The sequence below is a fragment of the Dermacentor variabilis genome, unplaced genomic scaffold (genome assembly GCF_050947875.1).
Source record: "Dermacentor variabilis isolate Ectoservices unplaced genomic scaffold, ASM5094787v1 scaffold_12, whole genome shotgun sequence".
NCBI classification, from domain to species: domain Eukaryota; kingdom Metazoa; phylum Arthropoda; class Arachnida; order Ixodida; family Ixodidae; genus Dermacentor; species Dermacentor variabilis.
Window position 1 is genome coordinate 30,080,022 of NW_027460280.1, and position 16,976 is coordinate 30,096,997.

General features: G+C 48.0%; 1 protein-coding gene across 1 annotated transcript in view; it reads right to left on the reverse strand.

The window, feature by feature from the left end:
* Positions 1–268: 268 nt before the first annotated feature.
* LOC142565866 (uncharacterized) overlaps positions 269–16,976 on the reverse strand; it is a 96,295-nt gene continuing 79,587 nt past the window's right edge. The window contains exon 2 of the mRNA XM_075676425.1: positions 269–7,112. Coding sequence (XP_075532540.1) covers positions 6,462–7,049 — 588 coding nt within the window. The 5' untranslated portion in view covers positions 7,050–7,112 and the 3' untranslated portion in view covers positions 269–6,461. The remainder of the gene's footprint in view (positions 7,113–16,976) is intronic.

The following is a 16,976-nucleotide window of genomic DNA, read 5'->3' on the forward strand; positions in this document are numbered from 1 at the left end:
TTCATAGATGAAAATTTTATTTGTACAAAAACTTACGTGCATAATTTACTGCCATGTGATGATGCACAGCTGTTGTTTGCGCTAAATAAAGTGCATTAGTCTGTGTAAGTTTTCTTGTCTTCTCAGCATGAATTCATAAATTAAGCACATTATTTTTGGTTTTCATACGTAGGATTTCATGGTCATTAGCTGTGTAGCTTATGTTTATTGGAAGCCTTCTATGAGTGAATTTGATGCGCAGTGGCACATATCGGAATGGAGGAACCTGTACGAAAGTAAAGTGACTTTATTCAACATAAAAATCCACATGACCAATTGAAAGACAGTGATTTAAGCCTTGAGGGTCACAACTCTACCTTTTTAACACACAATTCACTGCAGAGCATGTAGACCCATCAAGCATATTTCGCAAGACATATAAATATGAACGCAATATCTTTTTTTTTTTTTCTGGAGCATGGCAAGAGCGCTGAACATTTGAAGCATATCTTTTACATCACCACACATTGCACAACAGATTTAATGAAGCCTGTGTTTTGATTCTAAGATGAGTCTCGTCGCACCTGCCATGTGAAGACTACAGGCTTTGATATCACAAACTGATCACCAGTTACAGGTGGCTGCTGGCTCTACCTGGCAGAACAGCAGCAACACAAGAAAGTCGATGCTTGAAATATGACACTGTTTTGTACATTAGTGCGTATGCCACTGTGCTTGCAACTTCTGCAAGGGCAACTTGTACACATACTGTCCAGGTGACATGCACTTTTGAGGCTTCCATTTAACTTGCCACTGTCATTGTGGGCTTCTTCCTTGAGCAGATAACGGGCGAACAGGAATCTGGTCAGATCAGCTGCACTCGTGGGGGCTGCTGTCACTCGACACTGATATCGGTGTGTAGTCATAAATGCTGTAGGGAGCGAAATTTGATGAAGGGAAAAAATAAGTCATCCTACTTATCAGCAGCAAGTCCTGTAGTTAGTGGCACTTTCAGGAATGCTGTATGAAGTGGTTGGTGCACTGTAGGCTTCATGAGCAGGCATGTCTGAAAGTATGTTTGAATTGATTCGCATTTTCACTCTTGAGTTGCATCACAGGTAATACAAAGCTAAAAGCGGACTTTAGGTGCCAATGTTTTTGAGGCGATGATTTTGTTTAGCGTATTGTAATGTTCATTGGATGATGCAACGTTAGATGAAAAATTGGTGTCAGTCTTCCTCATACATAGTGAACCAGTATATATAATTAAATGCATAGGAAGGACTGACTGTCACTTCTTGCAGCTAATGAATGTATTTGCACAAATACTACATTTGCATGCTACATTTGGTGTAGCAGCCAGTATTCTCGCCAGAAAGTGCACATGCTGAGGTTGAACATCTTGTGTAATTTTTCTTTCCGAAAAAAAAATTTGAATGGCTGTTCTGCCTAAATATGCTTGAAGCCAGTAATACGTGCTCGGAAGCTACAAGTTTTGATGCTAACAAAAATTTACATTTGCCACAATAGGAAATAAGCCACAATCAAGACAGAATTGAGCATGTGGAACAATGTTTCAATAAAAAATACCTGGAGGCAATGTGGTGTCTGAAAGGGCTTAATCCTTTGTTTGTTGTTTTAAGTCATGACCTGGAGATGGCTTGCTCTAATATCGTAGTGACTGCCATTTCTAGGTACCATTTGCAGAGAAATAAACGGCACATGCATCTGATGTTCCTGCTGGAAACAGTGCAGGTGCAGAGAAGGCTGCAAGAGGTACTTGGAAAGGTGTCACTGACATCGGGTGTAAGGGCCTTTTCACTGGACATTTTTAAGGGTAGAGTATGTACTTGTTTTAAACAAGGAGTTGGGAGTTGTCCTCCCTGCTGAGTACTGGAAACTGCATCCGGAAGTAGTTCTATTTGTGATCTTGGGTGTAGCGGTCGTGGCAGCAACAGTCTTGAGGATGAGAGCTACACAAGCCATTGCTCTCCCCATAAGCTTGTAGGAAGATAAATGCCTTCAAGAACATGTCTTGCAAAAGTTTCTGGCTTGCACAGGCATGTCTATGCAGTTGCCACTTTAGGGTTGGCAGCATAAGGTCCCATGAGAGTATCCAGCCAGAAGGCAACCACATGTGCGCCTCTTCAGCATGATTACTGATCGGCAGCGGGTAGACGAGGCGCTATGGCACTGGTGCAAAGCATTGGCGCACTTGGCCAGAGACATTCCACGTGACTGAAAGGAACAAAGGGCTTTGTTCGTGACTATCGGTATTCTTAGTGGGAAAAAAAAGACATTCTTGGTGGTGCCAGCATTTTTTTGCACCAGAAAAGGAAAAAAAAAAACTTCCTGTATGTGCTACAGTGGCAGTCATCATCCTACTGTAGCCATCGAAAACAGTTCTTTTACTGTCAGAGCTGTAAGACGTGACACATTTAAACTTAGGTGTCTCACCAATAGAGCAGAGCTGATTCAAGCTTAGTTTTTTTGTTTTGTTTTTAATATATTAAGGGAAAAGTTATCTTTAGGTTAATTCAAAAGGAGCTCTTCGATTAATTTTTGATTAAAAATTAGTCGAGCCTCGATTTAATAGTCTTTTTTTCCAAACTAAAACTCCTGAATATTGACACAATTTTCTTGAGTTTTTGTGTTTTATCAGCGTGAATAATTTTGATTGGCCTCAAAGAAACACCGCTAACACTGAATGAGCAAAAAGCACAATAAGATATGGTCAGTAATTGAGTGACTGAAATGTCTGGACACGATCTGTGCAATCCCGTGAGCTTGAGAAAAAAGCCAAAGCTTAGATGTTTATAGTGCGAGAAACTAAAAATTTTTCACATGAGTGCCTTTAGTGCATTGAAAAGTAACCCTGTTCGCCCACTAGCGCCCTGGCTGGCCCCAATACGTGGGGCCAGTGACCCTAATACTTTCAAAAGGTGAAGCGCCAATAGTAACGGCACACTAGGAAGGAACAAAGACAGGACAAGGCACTTTGTCCTCCTTCCTAGTGTGCTGTCACTATTGGCGCTTAATCTATTCAAAGCTATGCACCAACTAGCCCCACAACGTTTTACTGCAATATCCTAATACTGTAGTGTATTAGCAGGGGCGTAGCCAATAGGGGGGGGGGGGCATCGGGCATGTGCCCCCTCCCCCCTCTCAATTTCTGTGTACCAGGGATGCCTGGCATAAAGCTATATGCAACAACACCTGCACTTATTTCGTGCATAGATATGGCCATAACTAGTTATCACTGGCCAAACACTTATAGTCTGGCCTTCGATGACTTGTAACTGCGGAGCGCCCCACGGCACATGCATCAGCCTGTTGAGGGACTTTCGTCGTGCGTTTTTCTTCTTGTAGAAGTACGGACGAATGTACATAAAATGCGAGCCTGAATGAAAACATCACCATGTTGGCGCACTTTGACTCGCATGCCCCCATATGTCTTCTACGCTGTTGCTAAATTGGATAACAGCCATAGGTGTAGGGGAGTACATATTGCACTTCCCTCAAGTGCCTTTATAGTGCCTACCTGGTTGCCCATTCCCACATAGTAACCAAAAGTGGTTACACACTCCCACCATGTGTGGTGCTTCCTCAACATCCTGGGGGGGGGAAGGGAGGGGGGAAGACATTTTTTGAGAGCGTGGATTCTTGAAACTGAATAGCTATTCTCTTTTGCACTTAGGCATTTGCAGGTCATGCCACATATTTCAGAAAAGTAAGCGGGTGTTATTCCGTAGATATTGTGCTCTCAGCTAATGATTCATGTTCTTGAACTTTTACTTGTAATATGAATTAAAGGACGTAAAGGGTTGTGTTTGTTTTGACCATATTATATCTTGCACCATAAGGTATTATGCCATAGCATTCTCTTGACATCTTCGCATGGATTTATGGGGCTATAGGAGTATTGACGGAAAAATTCTCATTTTAGAGCACAGCTTTTAGGCCCCCATTCCTGCGGCTAGCACTGGCAGCCTAACCGAGCGAACAAGCATAGCGAAAGATGAAGGGGAATGCAGAGTGCAGCAGGGGATGAAAGATGCGAGGAGGAAAGCGGAGATGATGGTGCAGCGGGACCATGAAGCGGAAAGCGGAGGAGGGTATGGCAAAAGTGAGAAGAAAAGCATAGTGTGATGACGATGGCTACGAGATGGCACCGGAGTAGCGCGCATTGTCTGGGAGGCCTGTCGACGGCGGCTGCTGTGAATCGCCCCTACATGTCACGCAAAAGCTGGCTCTCGCGATCTCCAGATTAGTGAGGCAATCACGCTGCACTTCGCTCCATTTGCAATGTGCCGCACGAGACAGATTGTCTGCGCCAGCCAGTAAATCATAAAATGAAAACACTTGTGCAGCTGCGCTCAAATTTCATGTTAGGGAGTATCGTAATCATCGGTGAATTTTTAAATTTTCTATTTGAATTGCTGTCAACTCAGTAATATGCTATGGAGCCTCAATTAGTCGATAGTGCAACAAATACGTTGCCATTTAATGTAACTAATAGTTTAATAGTTTAATAATTTAATGTAATTTAATAGTGCAACGTGGCTTCGGACATGAGAAACTGTTCACGTTACCGAAACCTGATGTGGCAGTCTTGTGGTGCCAAGCACCACTTACGCATACACACACTATGACCGTGCTGCCGAAGGCCGAGTCCGTCAAGCATTCAACAGGTCAAGAGGAGAGAGTAGGTTACGCAGCATTTCCAAGAGAAGCAATTTGGTAGCTTTCGACAATATGGTCACTGTATGAGCACTTCAATCACTGCACCATTGTTTGGTGAGACCACATGGTCCCACTTCCACTTTCGGTGACAAATAATCTCCTTTTCTATGTCCAAAGCTGCGCTGCACCTGGCTGCATGAGAAGGGGCGCCCAGCGCTGGCGTCAAATAGCTCTCTATGAGAAACATTTACAGGAACACTACCTCGCTCTTGTGGAGGGTGCCAACACTCTTGTGCGAGGTGCGTTAACTTCGTTATATGAAACTTCAGCGCAAATTTGCCAAATCCAGAGTATTTATACAAAGGCTCTAAAGGGAATTTTAAATATAAGAATTTTAGGTCAGCGTTAGATTGAGGTTCGACTGTATGATCATTCATCAGCCTAGTAACCGTGAATGACCCACTACTCTGAAAACTTGGCTCATGGGTGAGCACAAATGCTTCCCTAGGTCTCGAACTTTGAGTCGCCATGGTCACCTTGATGCACTCGCAAGCCCCATTCTCTTTTATGCAAAAATGTGTGCAGCAATACAGACATCAAACTAAGGTCCCTTTTAGCAAATTTTAAGCTATAACTGTAAAGGTTGTGTTACATTCCTTATGTGTCAGTCGCAGGCTAGGGCCAGTGCTGATGCAGCTGATCTATCGACTCTATTATCTTTAAAAGGAAAAGAAAGTATATTATTCTATATTGCACTTTTTAAACCACAAATGGATCCAGTCATACCTTGGGAGGACGCCTGGTTAGCTGATTCGACACATTAAGATCTTAGCCCTGCACCAGTTTCTCCTGACATAAGAGATTAGGGTAGCGTTTGCTAGGGACTAGTTATCTTTTATTAAAAAAAAGATATTACTTGCACGGAATTTGAAAGTGACCAATGTCTTGACATGTATTTTTTTAGTTTCCCTGCGTAAAGTAGACCCAAACATAAACAAATACAGTGCAATCAGTGACGCCACATTAAGGCAGTCGGCGACACAATTTGGTCACCTGCGTAACGCAAGTAATATCTGACGTTCGTCTTATGAAATATTTTTTTGACGTACATCCACACATGCGAAAAAATAAAGCTTTAAAAGAAGAATTTACCACCTTCGCAACACTATTTTTTTAACACTTTATGCTTGTCAGAAGCTATGTCTGCAAAGCAGTTCTTGCTGATTCGCTCAAACTTCAAGAAACTGCTCCGGAGCACTCATCCATCAATAAGAAGCGTCTTGTACACTTACCATTTTGCTTTTTAACAGGTATTACTTATCGCTGAGTATTTGCAACTTAACAGTTGCGTTAAGTTGCAATTCTTGAGGAGATAGGTCACGAAAAACTAATGTGCAACTTCACATGTTCTGTAGACGTGTGTTAGCCGAGATTGTACCAATATTACAAAACAGAAATATTGCACTGTTATACTCACTTGTGTTGTAGCGGAGCAAGAAATCTTTAGCACTTTTTTAAACCAATTTTTCTACTCACGTATAAAAGCTTAGTTCATTGCACATGACTACTACCTTTTGTTTCTCCTACCTAAATTATGTACACCTCACCTTTAGACAGTGACTGCGAAAACTGTCTGCGTAAAAAAAGAAAAAACTATATATGACAAATGGTGTTCCATCGAAAGAAATCATTGTGGCTGGCTTTGGCCAAAGTATGCGGTCTGCGCGACATTTCAGTCACGTGGAAGGTGCTCTAGCCTGCAGCGTCGCGAACAAGGAGCGCACAGCGGCGGTGGCGGCTCAGAGTCTGTCCGTGCTGCCCTTGATCCTGTTCGAGTGGCTGGGGCTAGCCTCGGAGGGCGTAGTCTCGTGGCCCTTGGTCTGGTAGTAGACTACAACAGACGAAGTGGAGGCAGCCGAATCTGGCCGCACATTGCACTGAATGGTGGCACTGGAGCGGATGGAGCTCTGGTCGGCCATGCCATAGCGCATGTGCCACCAGCCGGCCTTGGGGTTCTTGAAGACAGACCACTCGCGGTCGTCTGTCGTCTCCTTGATGGTCTCCATGATCTGCTCGTCCAGCCGCACTGAGCGGCAGTAGAAGGCGATCACGAAGCACACGGCGCAGATGCCGATGCCCGTGCCTGCGATGATCTTGCCCTTGTCATGCGCGCCAGGCTGCTCGCTCGAGATGTGCAACATGAGGCCGGCCACCGCCAGCATGGCACCGAAGCACGCCAGCACGTAGCAGAAGTAGATGCCGTACATGAGGATGATGGCGCATGAGCGGTCCATGCTCGGGTACTTGGAGTCCACGGCTGACGAGGGCCGCCGCGACCGGCCGCCCCCGTGCATGGAGCGCACGGTGCCCCGTCGCTGGTGGTCCATGGCTCAGCAGCAGTCTAGGGGCCCATGGCGACGCCGGAAGACTCCTTAGGCTCTAGCCATGGCCTGCAAATCAACGAATGACGGTCTATTGTTACAGCGACCTTTGCAAATTCTTTCATATGAAAACACTGAAGTCTGTCGGCAGGCTTCTCTGCCGACAGTTTGTCCCCTGAAATATGTGCTGCTACCGCTATATTAGCAAGCTGAATAGAACGCTCGCTGAGCACTGTCACAATAGCCTTCACTACGGCGCTTTACGGCGCTTAATAAAAACACCGCGCGGCAGCCCTCCTGGACATTTATGTAGGTACTCTCAAAATGAGGGAAGTTTTTGACTGTCGATATAATAATATTGGACAAACTGAAAGCACAGAATCGTTCACACACGCTGTCTTTTTACCGAATAGGTACAGTGAACGCCACTACGCGCGGTCGCCGCGATGGAGTCTCCCGAACCGGCTTCTTGTGTGAAAGGTAGGCAAACGCTGAATGTAAACTATGTGAAATATGTACTTATAGTGGGCTGTCTGTATAGCCAAATGGGGCATAAGAGAATGAAGCCTCAATGCAGCGATCGCACGGGTTCACAGCGACCGACTGCGCGTTTGCATGCATGTCCGCGCACAATGTTTTGCTTTCGCTGTGAGCGCGTTTTCGCACCGTGCCGTGAGCTTTAGACCGCAGCATATGAGCATTTGACAGTACACTAGTAACCATTGTTGCGTGGACGCTATCAGAACTGCTCGAAAATAATTTCGTTATAGAGACTTCGACGCCTACGGCGACTGTGATGTGCCGTCGCGACGATTCAACCTTTTTTTCATCTAAATTCTTGGACATTGCAATATTATTTCTCAAGTTGCGTTGCACTGTATGTTTGTCGGTCTTCTCAGCGTGCGATTTCCCTCTGCTTCTTTTTTGTAATCCAATGCATTAATTCATAACACAAACGTACATGACCATATGCCACGCCTTGATCGAATCCCGGCCACGGCGGCTGCATTTCGATGGGGGCGAAATGCGAAAACACCCGTATAGTTAGATTTAGGTGTACGTTAAAGAACCCCAGGTGGTCGAAATTCCCGGATTCCTCCACTACGGCGTGCCTCATAATCAGAAAGTGGTTTTGGCACGTAAAACCCCATAATTTTTTTAATATGCCACGCCTTTCTTTAATGTGCGTCTTACCGCTCCCTTTCCGTTCCAGTGAACTTGCCAGTATCTAGCATCAACAAGTTCATAGACCAAACCGTCCTGACATTAGCCGGACAGCGGGCGCGGGCGAGCGTCTCAGTGCGAGTTTTCTGCTACTCGCCGAACACCGCGCAGTCCCGGCGCCGTAGCAGACATCTTCCTCGCGTGTGTGCTTGCTGCATAACCGAGTTGTAGCCTATGGCTGTCTGCCGGTTATAAGTTTCGCCAGCCAAGCTTCGCGCAGCTCTTTGCCCTGCGACTACGTGTGCTCTGTTGCGTGCGTCCGGCACTGCGGCACCGAGCAGTAGCCTACCATGCTGAACGCCTCCAAAGGCAGCCACTACCTATTATAGTAGTTTCAGATGTTGTCAAGTTGACACCCAAAGCGGTAAAGCGTCACCACTTAATCAGAACCGCGGCGCAGGTGGGACATTAAACTTTAGTTTTCAGCTCGCTTCGGCGCTTCCGAAGCAGCCGACGCGACCGTTGTCCACGTGATCCCTCATTCCACGTCACGCCGACGGTAGCGCCAGATTTTCCAGTGGTGGAGCTCGCCCCCAATACTAGAAACCCAAATTCATTTTGGTGAATTACGCTTGAGAAAAGGCTATCGTAACACGCCCCCCCCCCCAAAAAAAAAAGAAGAAAAGCGTAGTACACGGTGATTGCGCTCGTCGTGTACTGTGTTTCTTGTGTTGCGAGAATGTTTTGCAAGCGCAACTGATTAAAATGAAGTATTTGCCGGTTTCCTTGTGTTGTAGAAAACGCATGTCTGAAAAGATGTGCCACAGTGCGCATATTTGCACAGCATTAAACTTTTTTGCCGTGGTATATAGTGCCCAATAATAATAATAATAATAATAATAATAATAATAATAACAGAACCTCCAAATTGCTCAGGATGCCGTCTTTGCAAAGCGTGCAACCATGTTACAGTGCTACTAGCAATTTTCCCCTGCGCGTGTTCCAGCTGTGTGGAGTGTAGCTGCTTTAGTATCGGACTGCAATCTGACCCCAATGCCAAGTGGCTGACTCAAGCCTTCAAAACACAGGATCAAAGATTCCTCACTGCTTTCATCGAATTGGCAATGGCATAGCATAGCATAGCAAACATAGCAAGCGACCGACCTTAGATGGACTGAAGGCTACTAATAATCTAAAAAAAAAGTGCAATAAATTTTTAGATGCGTAAGCATTTCTATATCCTTACCCAACGAGAAAACCGTCCGTCCTTCCCGTAAGACGACCGCTCTCAACGTAGCGCCCGCAGCAGCGAGCGAATTCACCTTCGTGCTGCCTCTCGCTTCGACGCCAACGAAGCGGCGAGAACACAGCACTCGCGGAGCCATCAGCACATGTGGCACTCGGCCACTTCCACAGATAGCTTTGAAGTTACGGGCCCGCGTGTCTCTTCAACGCAGCCGGACGGGCGGCGGAATAAGAGTCCGCGGCACAGATTTGCGCGGAGCCGTCCGTCGTGTGGATACACCATTATTGTAAGCGGTGAGAACACAGCGCGCGAAGCTATCTGCAGTCGGCACTCCTTGTCGGCATCGCAGATCGCTTTCAAAGCACGCTCCACGCGGCGGTGCCGCGTGCCGAGTACGTTTGGTCATGGTTCGACGCAGATGGATAAGGCGCTCAAGACCGATAACGGCTTATAATGGTCGGAATGTCATCAGCGCACCTGGCGCCGCCACCTGCAGTACTTTGCTTGCGTCATCAATGCTCCTTGCGGCGCCGTCCGCACCAGTTCGTGTCGCCGCAGCGCTGTCGTTTTTACTGGTCGGATAAAGTTTCACAACACTGATAATGACACCGGGCCGCGTGGCCGAGCAAGTGGCACAATGCTAACGCATACTTAGGCGAATCCCAGAGGAGTTCCTGGTGAATTTTGGTTTACTCACGTGGTTTATGATGCATACGCATCATTTGAACGCGCGGAAATCGGTAGCACGAGGTCTTTCGGCAAGGGCATTTAAGTTTCGCAACTGCTCGTATTAGACGACGCGATACCTACGATGAGATGACTAGCGTTCACCAGAGAAATCGTCAGTTACATGGAAGCCATTAAGCATGCGTACTGCTTTACCTTCCGCAGACCGATATGCTCAATCTCGCAAGGATCCGAAACCATGGACCCGCCGTAATGTGTAAACAGAGCTGTACATGGTGCATGCCGTGTTTCAATGCACCGAAGGAGGCTTCGTTTACAGGGACAGACATCAAGTCTGTATTCTGCCCAAAATTTTCAGGCGACGCTTGCATGGGGCATGACGTGTCAGCATCGGTGTTGCCGTACGATTTGCTTGTCGGGCTGCGGATTCGAGCCACCGACCTCCGGGATGCGAGTCCGCTACGCTAACTGATTCAGCCACTGCGACCCTTACAGCGCGGTTTTATATGCATGAAGAAGTAGACGCAGCGCAAGGCGCGAGCCAATCACAGACGTCCTTTCTCTCCGCAGGAGGGAAAGGGTGTGATCGCTCGTGTATTATCGCTCGCGATCGTATTACTTATTTGTTTCACATTCGATTAAAATTGAGTTTTAGCGCGAAGTGTGAACATATACACTTGTCTGTGGGTTGCATAAAGCAACGGGCATGGCGGTTCGTGATAGAGATGAACACCGCCATATGAAGCCGAATGAAAGTTTAATGTATAGAAGGGCATGAACGTCAGAGGCACGGGTCAGAGCAGTCACAATATGAATTTTCCTCAAACATTGAAGCAATATAGCGTCCGTTCTGTCGTAGGTGTTCTCTCTTCGAGCCTATTTTGCGCCGTTGATTTTCTGGAGTGTGACTTTTCTCTTAAACGCATTTAGTTTCGTGCGACGTCTTTTGATAGCACTTGCTCAAATACATAACTATATCATCATAATAATCATAACAGGCTATGTTTATGCCCACAACAGTACGAAGGCCTCTCCCAGCGTTACCCCCTGTCTCGCCCTTCGCTCGGCACGCACGCACAGACAGTTAGCTATCACGCGTCTGTTTTACCTATGGTGTTACGATCGGCCTGCAGGGGTACTGACTTGCGAACTTTTCCCAGCCCGCTGCAGCTGTTTCGATCGTCCTGCGGGGGTAGCAATGTTCGAACATTTCCCGGACCGCTGCGACAAGTCGCTTTGGAGAGCCAACAATGCGCCTCCTTCGGAGAACTGGCGACGCCAGCAAAGTTAAGCGACCATGCACCTCCTTCAGAGAGTCGGCAACGTCAGCAAGGCTAGCCACGTTCGGCGGACCGAGTATTGTTACTTGATTCGCTGTCGCCTTCACGGACTACTTGGAGCAAGAGCACTCCTGGAAAACGGTGTCATGCGGTGCGTTTTCACGGGCCCCAGAATTCGTCAGAGTCTGCTGACAGTCGCGGCGGCTATCTGAGGAGTCCGCTCTGCAATCAAGAGGTACCGGCTGGGGTCAAGCGTGACAACCCATGTCTACGAGGACTCTCCGCGCTCGGTGTGTTCTGTGAATCCAAAGTGCGGGTGGGAGTGTGTAAACCCTCCCCCTTAAAGGCGGGTCGACTACGCCTCCAACGACGACTTTGGACGGTCCGATTGGACAGAGGTTGGATGGCAGTTTTCCCTCACCTAGGGATCTAGGGAGGACAGAGGGCTTTTAAGCAGCCGTTTTAGAGCGCAGCTCTTTGGCGTCCGTTCCTGGGTTTCGCGTCGTCGTCGGCGTTGTCGTCGGCCTCGTAACCAGCTCCGCCCCCTTTCATCCCCCCAGAGCTAGCAGCGACCGACTGATACCGCTGGATGCCGCTGACGCCGCTAGAGAGTCAAGATAACGTGACTGCATAGAACACCGTCGCCGCCATGCAGAAAGAGGAGGAAAGGGTCCCCCCCCCCCTGTTCTTGTGTGGCGGATAGGGTGCTCTTCAGTTGCCGACGCGCCGGTTATTTCACGTAGGCCCCGGCACGTCGACGAATACGTGACCACCTTCCCACGGCTAGACCTGGTTCTTAGCGCTGCGGAAGCGAGGGTATCATATTGTTTGTGTCGGCATCGGCGGCGTTGTCCCTGAAACCAACTCCGCAGCTGGGGTTGACTCACTATCGGCGTCAGCGGCATCAGTCAGTCGCTGCTATCTCTTCCCTCCTCCCTTTATCGTGTTGTCCGCTTGCTGCGCGCGCTTCTGCCCCCATCGTTTGCCGCTGGGTGTACACGCCGCCCCCCTCCCCCCTCTTCCTGCGAGTCTCCGGTTGTCAAAGCGCCGGCTCGAACTTAATTCCTTTCTTCGCTCCTCCTCCAATGCAACCCCTGTGCGGTGGCAATCAGAGAGCCAGATCGGTGGCGGCGGATCTGTATATGTGCACCGCCCGAGCCGAAATTGCCGCTGCCGTTCGCCCTGTGCGGTGGCAATCAGAGAGCCAGATCGGTGGCGGCTTGACATAAAGACAAACAGCAATTTCCTAACACTTATGCGGGAGAACATCCCGTTCCTCTCGCTCGTAACGCGTCCCACGGCTGTGACAACCTCGCGAGGCACTTGTATAGATCTCGTCTTTGAGAATCAAGCATTGGTGTACCAAGTCGAACATATATCAGTCTATTTCTCCGACCACAAAGCTTCCTTCATGACTGTCAAGAACTGTTAGTGGAGTCTTTGTTAAAGGAATACGTGTGAAAAATAAAAAAAAATTCTGTGATAGCGCATACATGTGTTGCTCGATTTCTTTGCCTCAATCTATCGAAAAGGTGAAACAGCTTATTTGCTGCGCTCAAATTTCGCATTAGGAAGTAACGTAATCGTCGGTAATTTTTTTCTGCTGCTCGTCGTAATGTGTGCTGAGTGCTTAGAACTTCGTGCTTCGTCTTTCGTGCTCCATTTGGGAGTCATGCTAGACTTGAAATGTATCTCATGTCGTAATGTAAATATTGTAAATAAATCCCGTACTCCTAGTTCTCGATGAGAGCAAGTTCCTCCCTTGAACAACGTCTAAACCTTACAACTGGATGGCAGCGGTGAGATCGTCCTACTACCCGTAGACAGCAATGAGATCTCACGGACTTTGGGACATGGTGACCGACCGGTATCCCGATCAAGTTGGAGGCGACTTGGGATTGACCACCTCTTACAACTGACTGGATACGGCGGAGAAGGACTGGCGATATGGTGCTGCTTGAGTGGTTAAGCGTTTGATTTTGGCTGTAAGATTTACCAAGCTCTCTGGGTTTGTAGATTTGAATCGCTGGGAATCTTACTTGCATTCTGATTTGCGTAGGTATCGCAGCAAGTATTGTGTGACAGCAGAGCCAAAGGTTAAATGTAGCGACCATGGTTCTATTGTGTTTGACGAGAGCTGACCTGTTGTGGTTGTGTGAAGAGCTCGAGGTAGACGTATACAGGAGGACTTGACGGAATCAGAAATTCGTAAGACCATTCTCCAAAGTGAATGATTTGAAACTCATCGAACTAGGTAAACGAATTTTAAGCAAAAAAAGGGAACAGGAAACAATTAGGCAAGAACAGGAAGAAATGAGGAAAAAACAGGAAGAAGCTAGGTAGAAACTGAAAAGAATTTCACAGGAAGAAGGCCTAAGAGAAGTAACGAGACAGTACGTTGCTGCATTGAACAATGAGATTCAAGGTTTCGAGCAGTCAATCGAACGAAGTCAACAGCGGCTTGAGAAATCTGTAGGCTGGACGCAGCGAAAGTGGGAGGAAGTCGATAGCAGATTTTGGACGAAAGCCGAGAGAAGCCTGCGAGATTAACTGCACGTTCATAGGTGAACTCAAAGGGCTAGCAGCTAACGATGTGTTAGTGGCAACAGAGGCCGTTAAAGGAGTGAGAGCGACGAGGTGCTGTGCCAACAGAGCAATGTAGAGACAGCTAGGCCAGCTGTGAATGAATTGGCATAGTCGCCGCGCGTTGCGTCGCTTGTAATGTTAACGAGGTTGTTAACGAAGTACAGAGTACTGCTGACCCGACAGGCGCGAGCACCCATGTCTAGTCAGATCTGCGTGCCGAAGTGAAGTGCCAGCTGGACGATGCAGTTGAGGGCAGTTCGCAGGATTGCGAGCTGCGTAGCTCCAGGGAAGACAACTGCATTGTACAGGGATCGGTGTACCTGTCCGCCAGTCTAGGTAGCCAAGAGAGGAATGATTTAGTTATGAATCATTCGGACTGTGCGGGTGAGACAGCGATCGAGACCGACGAGCTGTGTGCCAGTGCACAGCACGAGCTGGGCAATGCAGTAAAGAGCAGTTCGCAGGAGTGCGAGTTGCATATCTCAAGTAAAGACTTCTGCATTGTTCCAGAGTCGGTTAGCTGTCCGCTAGTCGAGGCAAAGAGTGAGTTAATTTAAATCAAAATCACTCAGACTGTGCGGGTAGGAGAGCCATCCGGACCGACGAGATGTGTACCGGCCAGCTTGAGGCGCGAGAAGGCGGCATGAAAGGGAGTTCGAAGAAAAAGCGCCTTAGAAAGAAGCGCGATAAAGATCGGAATTCGGTAAATAATGTAGCGCAGCCAAAGACGGCGACAGACCCAAAAAGCCAGGGTGTGAAGAAAAGAAAGGTGCGGTCGTCGTTGACGACGTTGGCGCACCAAGCGCGTTCGAGCCACCGGTCAAAAAGCGACCGAGAAGCATGTTCTGCGCGCACGCGGACAAAGGGCACGGGGCAGTTCCACGTCGTTCCGTCGTTCTTTTCGGGGTGCAGCGTGTAGTACGAAAGAGCGCAAGGTGGCAAGACGAGACGAGGTGGTAGGGAGTCGTGACGCGGTCAGTCGAGTTCTTGATGAAAGCCTGGTACCAGGGCGCTAGTTGGCCAGAGACTGTTACGTCTTGAAGGAGCTGATAGGGTGTCGGTCCTCTTGTTGTTCCTGGGTAGCCAGAATAGCTTTCGAACCGCGACCACCTCGAGTACGGCTCAAAAGTATGAATCTGTCGTGAACGTTTGGAATAGGAGACCAAGAGAGCTTCCGTAGAAGTAAAACGTGTTGTTTTGTTTTATTGTTGAGTACTTGAAGATTTTCGCGATTTGAGACTGAGTTTCTTTCAATAAGTAAGGTATGTGCTTTGTTTATGTTTTCGTTTGAGAAGCTCTGAGGTTTGAAAGATTGGTTTGATGTAAACCTTTAGTTTCGCGAGATGTTAACTAATGAGTAGACTGGCTTTCTTTTTTTTCTAGTGAGTAAACTGAAGCGTCAAGGTTATCGGTGAAAGGCCTGTGGTAACGCGCGTGAGTATTTGTTAACCGTCTTTATTTTTTGGAAGTGTTTTCGAAGTTTCTAAGTTGAAGCGCGTATGCTTTCAGTAAGTGCATAATTTGTACGGAGACGCGTTCTTAGTTCCATTAGCCCGTGTCCTAGTAAGCGCGTGTAGAACTAGTTATTAGAAGACACATTTTTTAAAAGGGTTTCGCGGAGCCCATAAGTTACGCAAGTTTAGTCATTCAAAGTACGTGTCCTGTATGGACTAGACGAAGAAACGTGAGTAAGCGTGATGAAATGTTTGCGTACGACGCAAGTACGCGTTCTGAATAGGGACCACAAAGCTAGCGCGATTGTGATTACGTACCTGTGGAGTTGACCAGACTGTTCAGTGGCACCAGTAGGTGCAATAAGTACGCCACTGCGATAGGGTAAGAACAGGCTGTTCGTGAAGTTAGGGTGCTTAAGTTATGTTCGGGTATTGGTGGTTGAGAGCCTTCGGTTTAATTCCGCGTAAACCTTTACTCTTGTGCAGCGCGACGGTTAGGTTTGGTTGAACTCAAGAGGAATGTGAACGCTCGCTTTGGCGGCACAAAAATTTGGGGTTTCCAGTTGAACGGCTTACATTGAAATTTTGATAGGAAGCCTGGTGGGTTAACAGCCGATTCCGGGCGTTTGCACGCTGAGTGGTATTGTGTTGCCTGGATCGACTCTTCTGTGCCGGTTGTTGTGAAATGGTTTAAGGCATTTCAAGTGTGCAGGGGTTGCAGAGAGCAAAGCCATATTCTTGCTCGCCAGCCATTCTCTTCCTTTCCAGCGGTTATCAGCACTGGCCAGTCGAGATTTTTCCGGGCCATGGAGGAGCTGTTACGATCGACCTGCAGGGGTACTGACCTGCGAACCTTTCCCAGCCCGCTGCAGCTGTTTCGATCGTCCTGCGGGGGTAGCAATCTTCGAACCCTTCCCGGCCCGCTGCGACAAGTCGCTTTGGAGAGACAACAATGCGCCTCCTTCGAAGAACTGGCGACGCCAGCAAAGTTAAGCGACCATGCACCTCCTTCGGAGAGTCGGCGACGCCAGCAAGGCTAGCCACGTTCGGCGGACCGAGTATTGTTACTTGATTCGCTGTCGCCTTCACGGACTACTTGGAGCAAGAGGACTCCTGGAAGAGGTTGTTTTGCGGTGCGTTATCACGGGCCCCAGAATTCGTCACAGTCTGCTGACAGTCGCGGCGGCTACCTGAGGAGTCCGCTCTACAATCAAAAGGCGCCGGCTGGGGTCAAGCCTGACAACCCATGTCTACGAGAACTCTCCCCGCTCGGTGTGTTCTGTGAATCCAAAGTGCGGGTGTGAGTGTGTAAACCCTCACACCCACCAACGACGACTTTGGATGGTCCGATTGGACGGAGGTTGAACGAAAGTTTTCCCTCACCTAGGGATCTAGGGAGGACAGAGGGTAGCCGTTTTTCTGCTGCTCGTCGTACTGTGTGCTTCGTCTTTCGTGCTCCATTTGGGAGTCATGCTAGACTCTTGGAATGTATCTCCTGTCGTAATGTAAATATTGT